Source organism: Nanorana parkeri, unplaced genomic scaffold, assembly GCF_000935625.1.
Source record: "Nanorana parkeri isolate BGI_ZX_2015 unplaced genomic scaffold, ASM93562v1 scaffold275, whole genome shotgun sequence".
Lineage (NCBI taxonomy): Eukaryota > Metazoa > Chordata > Amphibia > Anura > Dicroglossidae > Nanorana > Nanorana parkeri.
This window is the reverse complement of record NW_017306543.1, coordinates 1132921-1141214: the sequence shown is the minus strand read 5'-3', so window position 1 is coordinate 1141214 and position 8294 is coordinate 1132921. Positions and strand designations below refer to the sequence as shown.

General features: G+C 37.6%; 1 protein-coding gene across 1 annotated transcript in view; it reads left to right on the top strand.

The window, feature by feature from the left end:
• Positions 1-8294, top strand: part of EPHA10 (EPH receptor A10) — a 500244-nt gene that overhangs the window by 404400 nt on the left and 87550 nt on the right. The window contains exon 7 of the mRNA XM_018557240.1: positions 6079-6244. Within this exon, the coding sequence (XP_018412742.1) occupies positions 6079-6244 (166 nt within the window). The remainder of the gene's footprint in view (positions 1-6078; positions 6245-8294) is intronic.

The following is an 8294-nucleotide window of genomic DNA, read 5'->3' as shown; positions in this document are numbered from 1 at the left end:
GATTCATATTCATACTAACAGGGAACCTCTCTCTTAAGGGACATCCTGAAAACTATAAATTTGCCTGTGTCTCTAATTATTATAATAGCATAGAAGAGACCACTGGTAAATGTTCTAACTTATTTTTTTTGGACCTGGTATCCCATGGAGTCCCTAAAATTCAACCAGACATCTTTCATAAACCAAACAGAAGCAACGCAAGTGTTGCCTAGAAAAATGTGATTGCTTTTTTGTATTCCGCTAATGAAATACATAATTTTGTTGATTTCATACCAAATATGCATCACACCGACCATAAAGTTCAGCCTATTTGGAATCCATAATAGTTTGGGGTCCATTGTATTTTTTTGCTGATTTTTTTTATTATTTATATACAATTTTAATTTGACAAATAGACATTTTTTACAGGGTGCATTCACAACACTGGGTATGTAGAGCATTTTGGGTTTTGTTAAGGAGAAAGACCTAAAAGAGATCTATGGGGTAAGTGTTTTCCCCATAGTTCTCTTTAGGGTCACGGGAGGACATATACTAACCTTCTCCCGTGACCCAGAGCTCAGTATATCGCGGGCATGTGCTAGGACGGATCCTGTTATTACTGTTGAGATCCACCCAGCTGCGTGAGTGACAGCTGGCTCTGCCTATCTAGAGGCAGAGCCAGCTGTGCCCGCCCACTCTCCCATCCGTTCCTCCACTCAGCGCTGGAGGATTGGAGAGGGGAGGGGGAGAATCCCTGCGGGCAGTGGTGACTGACAGTCACCGCTCACTGCAGGGAGATGACCGAGAAGTGAGCAGATCGTGCATGTTTCTGCTCACTTCCCAATCAATAGAGCCAACCTGTGACAGCTTCTTTCTCACAGGTCTGCTCTAACTATGAGGATGAGTGGAAATCACTATCCTCATAGATCTCCTTTAACATTAGCTTATCTTATTGTCTCTGTCTAACTGATGTTTCAGTATTTTATTGCATTGAAACATGCAGGATGCACAAACACTTCAACAGTGGTAGATGAATTGGCGTCATAAAGTAGGAAATCATTGCAAATTTCTTTAAAGGGAATGTACAGGAATGGGCAAGGAATGACAGTACCTTTGTGTCTATATTTTTACAGTAAATAACATCTAGCTAGGCCTAATATTTGTCTAATTGCTTGATTAAAATGCATATCAATACATGTACAAACCCAAAAGATAATCCTTGCAGGTTTTAACTGTAAAGGTATGAAAAGAGCCTAATAAAAAGAGGTAGGACATACAATTAATTCAGGCCTTCCTCAGGAGATTTCCTGTTGAAAATTAATAGTTTAAATAATGTTACCAAGTTTTAAATTCATCCTCATCAGTGGACACTATGACAAAGAATAAGTTATTAATTACCCGTTTCTTTTAAGTACAAGATAATTTAATTAAAATTATGCATTCCCTGACTCTGGCAGAGGATCAACTATAAAAAGGGAAAGAGAGGGGGAAAGTGCTTAAATGTACAGTGTAAAAAGACTAAATGACTCGCGGGGCTCCATTTTCAGTGCTTTATAGGCGGTAATCTGACACTATGCAAAATACCTAGCTGAATATTACCACAGTGTTTTGTCTGCTATGATTATCACTGTGCATGATTAAATGCACTGAGCATATCAATACTCTCTTTAACTTTTGGAAAGCTATTCTACAGCAAGCTGCTGCAGCAGAGGGTCATTGGTGAAAGTCATCTAAAGATTTAACATTTATATCAACTCAAAGTGAAATACAATTTACAGGAATGGAAGAATAAACAAATGTGATATGAATAAGAAGACAACACTATAAATACACTGAGTGGCCATTTTAGTATGACCACCTGACATTTGTAGGCAAATTAGCTATAATTAGCTATAATTTTGCGCTGAAGTAGCTATAGGGCCAGACCATTATAAATAGGGAAGCAGGTTGTTTACCACAACAGTAGAAGTGATTTGTTTCTGAAGATACGGGTAAACAACGCGATTTAACAGCCTTTGAACGTGGGATGATTGTTGGCGCTCTGAGCCATGGAGCGAGTATCAGCAAAACAGTAGAATTCGTTAAATGTTCAAGAGGGGCTCATTGTTAAACTGTTTAAAGACTGGACTGTCAGCCGAAAATCTGAGTGTGAACGTGCAAATTGTGGCCGTCAGTGACTAGTCAATTTTAGGGCAGAACGGAGAGTGGCAAGACTGGTACAAGACAACAGAAGGGCAACAGTGCAGTGTCAGATTCCTCGCATTACCTATCAACATCTCGTGGAGTCACGAGGCAGCCCAACGAAGTCATCTCGTGGAGTTATCTCGTGGCCCAACGAAGTACTAATGGGGTGGTCATAATAATCTGGCCACTCAGTGTATGTGAAAGTATTAATGTCTGATCTTCTTATATTTCATCCAATCTATTCCACCAAGTAAGAATACACAGGAATTTTGCCACTATCGAGATTGTCTTTTTTTATATGGTTACAATGTGTTAAAAGTGCATTAAAGTGTTTGGAGCACAGTTGTTTTGTGGTAAGCATATCTTCCTTGTAGCACTGAACTCCTTGGTTTGAATCCTGAGCTGGACACTAGCTGAATAGAGTTAGCATGTTCTCCCTGTTCTTGTGTGAGTTTTCTCCAGGTACTCGGGTTTCCTCCAATACTCCAAAGACTGCTTATAGGTCAACTGGCTCCTGTCTAAACTGGCGCTAGTATATGGACATATGAGTTTGGTTCCTTAGATTGTAAGCTCCTTGAGGGCAGAAACTGATGTGAATAGTATGTAAACGGATGTGTATATTGATTGGGCTACATAAATACTTGTAATAATAATGAATTCTAACAATAAACCTTTTCATATTTGCTCCTTTTGGTTCCTTTAAATAGTGTTTTATCTGTTATCTGTTTATTAAAAGTGTTTTATCTGTTTCAAGTACAAAAGTACAAGTACAAAAGAATATCTGTTGCTTCTGCCAGAAATTCAGTGAGCTAAAAACTTCCTGTGCTCTCTGCTTCTGCTGCACTCTTATAAGTTAGTAATGTTAAAAGCCATGCCCAGATCTTTCTGTGGACTACAAAATACCTCACCACCCCACTCCTTATTTTATTGGAGATGAGGAGAAGGAAAGGTGCCCTAACACAATTTCTGTCCCATGGGGACAACAATGCTCCTCCATAGATACAGTACATTGATTCAAGTGACATTAAAGGCAATTTTTTTCCACCCTCTCAATGTTAATGTAAGGACTTACCTTAAACCATGCCTCCTTATCAGATCATCTTTTTCTTTCCTGTGAATTTGAATGCATTTTTAAGATTTAACTTCTGAGTTTAGTGTCGCTTTAAGTGCTACTGAAGATGCGCTAAGATGAACAAATGATGTAACTGGTTTGGGGAGATTAAATGCTTGCTTGCTCATGATTCCTGAATGTTGGTACTCGATGTGAAGAAAATGGCTTTTTCATTTTTTTTACCCTCACACCTGTGCATGCCTGATAAAAAACCCTAGTTAAAATAAAATAACAAACCAGATTTGTTAGATTTTTTTTTCTTTCAAATAATTTTTATTTTTCAAATAAAAAAATTACAGAGGACAAAGGTAACCAATTACATAGCAAAAATCAAAGAACGGGTACATTTCCAAAGAAATTTAAATTCAACAGCACCCTCAGCAATTGCATATCAACTTATTATAAGAACATAAAGAAAAAATAGAGTATTCATGCACTAAATGACTGTCAAGAGCAACACTAAAAACAAACAGAAACAGAAGAGAAATGAAAGGGAACAAAAAGGAAAGAAAGGAAAAGAAAGACTAGGGTAGTAAGATAGATCCCCTCTTTCATGCCGCGTAGGATGATGAATCGGAGAGGCCAATATATTGTAACCAGGGGTCCCAGATCACTTGAACGTTTTTAAGTGTATCTTGCAATATGGTAGAAAGCTTCTCATGGGTCATAAGCCAATAGATTTTAGATTTAAAAAAGGCAAAAGGCACTGCAGTGGATTTCCAGGCCCTGGCAATTGAAATTATGGCTGCTAAGAACAAATCCTTTCTTTTAGAAATTTTGGGAATCAGTTTGTTTAACTGGACAAAGAGAAGGAGGATCCATAGGCACTTTAACTCTCAAAATGTTATAAATGGATGCAAAAAGCCTGTTCCAAAATGAATGTAAGTTATGGCATAACCACCAAACATGGTATATGGAACCCTGCTGTCCACAACCCCTGAAGCACAATGGTGAAGCACCTGGAAATATGCTGGCTAACCTGGTAGGAACTATGAACTGACAGGAGAATACTTTAAAGTAAGATTTGTTTGAAGAAACATTAGTTAAATGCAAGATAATTGAACCATACGGGATAGGCACCACACCCCTTATTAGATATGTGTACAAGAAAAATAGAGAAAAGTGGGGCTTTTAAAGTGTCCAACCTATGGAAATGTCCATCAAGACTACATGGTTTTGTATAAAAAAGATTTTATTACATTAAAATAAACATGATTTAGAGACTTGGTTACATTCAAAGTACCATTGGTTTGATACAACAGTGGATTAAAAACAAGCTACCCTTTATCTACCCTTGAACAAATCTTCTTTTTTGAATGTATGACCACTCTTTCATTTTTCAGTCCTGTTTATCCCCGGAAACCTCCCACCGGTTCACCTATTTGGTGATTGCAAGATAGCATGTGAGACTTAGGATCCAGCCATCTTTGTGAGCATGAAGTGGGTTTTGTATTGTTATTTTTTGCTACTCTCATTAGAGTACAATGATTTAGAACACCTCCAACCTTCCTGATGAAGCACTTACAGTTGTGAAACGCATCTAAGACTGGGCCCACAGTGGATTACACAGTTAACACATGGTTAAGGACCCTTAAGGAGTCTATTAAAGCATTATAAAATATATACACACGTGTGGGTACCATAAGGAGGTAGCTTGTTTTTAATGCACTATTGTATCAGACCAATTATACTTTTAATGTAACCAAGTCTCTAAATCATGTTTATTTTAATGTAATAAAATCTTTTTTATACAAAACCATGTAGTATTGATGAACATTTCGTATAGTTTGGACAATTTAAAAGCCCCGCTTTTCTGTATTTTTCTTGTATACATATTTAAAGAAACATTAAGCAAGCCCAAGAAACCCTCGAACACCAATGAGACCAAGATTCAATAGGAATGGTGATATTAAGGTCCTTTTCCCAGGCAGACATATAGGGTAATTTAAAGAGGAGGACTAAAAATATATTTTTACTTTTTTTGCTGTCATTGTTCTGTTGGGGAGCTTCCCACTCACTTTCTGCCCTAAAGACACTCAAACAGGAGGTGTTTAACAAATGTATCTTACCTCCTCTGCCAGTGCCAACTGGCACTTTTTGTACCCCTGACAGTAGTCTGTTGGATTCACCATATATTGTGCCGTTTAAGGGGCAAAAGCAAAACTGGTGTACCAAATTCTTTGTTATGCCCATTTGCATGTTTTTTCCTTCGCCAAGGCAAAAATACGATTTGAATTGCCATACTTAGCAAGACTCTTAACAAGAACTACCCTATTTTCTGCATATGAAGTGGAACTATCTTAAATGTAGTTTGAATTAAAAAAACTATTTGATGCTATGTGTGTGCAAATTTATCACAACAGATATGTTTCAGGCAGATTCATTTACTTTTTTTTTAATCTCACCCTTTTGCAGTACTTTCATTTTGGTCTTGCTGATAACAGCATTAGATAGTCCCTTTACATTTCATTGCTTTCTGCTTTCTTAACTTAGAATTACAGATCTTTTCCCAATCTCCAAATCAAAATACCAAATATATAACTGGAAAATTATTTGCTGTCAGATAAGAGAGTCCTGCCATCCCTTAATAATAGGGATTTGTCTGTTAAAGGGATGAGTTTGGCCTGCAGCTGCTGAATGGTGCTTATGTGTTGGCACTTCGATATGTATATCTAGTCTCAGAAGTGCTCACTGAATGATTTTATGCATGAATGTTTCAAATACAGCCAGCTAGAAAAGTAAAGATTACAGGCAGATCAACATCTTTTTAAATCTTTAACGCTAATATTTTTAATTTTCCATAGGACCAAAGAGATCAGAGCTATTCCACTTTGAAAACACCTCTCACATCAGTGACTGTTCATAACCTGAAGCCTGGAACGGTCTATGTCTTCCAAATCCGTACATCATCATCATCCCAAGATTATGGTAGTTACAGTCCAAGCATTGAAGTGGAAACACTAGGAGAATGTAAGTAATTTCCTGTAAGGTACTTGAACAAAATTGGATTCTTTTAGTGTTATAACTGATCCAGTGTTGTGGCAGGTCGGTGCTATATGCCCCTAGCTATTACTAAGACTGGTGCTAGGTTTTAACAAGAACATTTTCTTATATCTATAACAAGTTAGGTAAATAGCCCCAGATTCACAAACGTGGTACAGATACCTCTGTGAATATGTCTGAAAATTACCAAACGGATGCAACTAGTCAAACATAAAATTAAAATTTCTACTAGTAAACTAGTCCTTATACATAATTGTTTTATCATTTCTTTTTTCAGGAGAAATTAAAATAACTCTAAATAAAAATTGTTCTAAATATGAACAAATCATGAATAAATGCCCACCTGTGCATATTTATTTTTCAAATGTTCAATATTCACTTTTGTATCTCTATATTAAGCTAGTAAGTGTGGCTATGTGAGAATGCCAGCTCTATGTTGGTCTTATCAGGCTCCAATTTCTTACAAAGAAAAGTGTCCGAACAACTTTGTGAATTTGACCGCCAGCTGTCATTGATAATAATAACAGGTGCTAATGAGAACCATGCAAACTTGTAAGTGTGGTTTAAGACACAAGAAAACAAGTTTTAAGTGACAGTGAATTAGGCACATTTTCCTGACTGTGTAGCCCTTTGTCAGCTTGGTAGCCATATTGTATATATTGGTTGAATTACTAAAGTAATACTTCCTTAGTGAGTAAGGTATAGACACTAAGCTACATATGTAATCAATTTCTTTTTATTGATGGGTGATTAGGTCACCACACCCCTAATATCAATTTTATACTCAATGTTGCTAGAACTGGGGGTTTTAGGGTGCCAACTCATAAGAATTTAATTTTTAAGACATATGAGTTGCCACCATTGGTCCAATGTAAATGTTGCATCCAACAAATAAATTTGAGTGTCTCAATTCAGAGCTTTTCACAATCATCTTCAGGAATGGAGTTAATTTATTACAAGGCAATATGTGAAATGATTGCTGCACATCTGGTGGCAGGAAACTTCCTGTTGGTTGGGACTGCAGGGGGAGAATAAGATAGGCATTCTGGTGCTCTAGCTCTTTCCAGCTCTATTCATACTTAAGTATAAAGATTTAGCTGGAGTTGGGCTTTAAAATTGCAGTCATTGGTACTGTAATATACAAAGACATATTTAGAAGAAAAAAAAACAGCAATAGCAAAAAGGTAAAGTAACCTATGAGAATTGATATTTCATGTTTGACTATAGAACCATAGGGCTACTGTACGGGCTATTTACTATAGCTTGTACAGCTTCCGAAGGTGGCCTAGGGGCTCAGCTGAGCCGAAGGCATATGCTTCGGCTTGACTGAGCCGAAGTGACAATCAAAATGGAGCAATGTCAAAAAATAAAAAAGTGTGCCCCTCCAAACAATTGGGAAGGACACCAAATGTCGAGGGCATGTAGCAGGTATGGTGCAGAGGGGGACAGCGGAGCAGGCCCCTGCTCAGATTAAGGGTTTGGTATAGGATTTTAGGGGGGCTCCATATTTTAGGGTTTTGGGTATTGGGGTCCACTTTCAAATTCCTACCAGACATAAAGAGTCTGGTATAACTTTGAAGAGAAACCCCATGCTTTTCCTTTTTTTGGACATTGGGGGTTCCCCATAACATTTCTACCAGACCTAAAGGTTCTGGTATAATTTTGGAAGGAGACTGCACGCTTTTTTTTTTTTAAAGATTAAAAGTTTATTGAACAGAGCAAGACACTTGTCATCAGTTGTTTGGTTACATGTGATTGTACATTACAGGGACAAGGTATTGCATAGCTGGACGGATCTTTATGTTCCTTCGGTATTACTGTAATGTGGGCCTCTTGGGATTGGGGAGGAAAGGGGCAAGAGGCAGAAATCGCGTTGAAAGTAGGGAGTCTCGAAACTTGATAGGGATAGGGCGATAGGGAGTCTCGAAACTTGGTATAAAAAGGGGACGTATAGCCATCTGGGCTTGGCTTTCATCTGAAGGTAGGGAGTTAATGGTCTTAGCAATTTCTAGTAGGG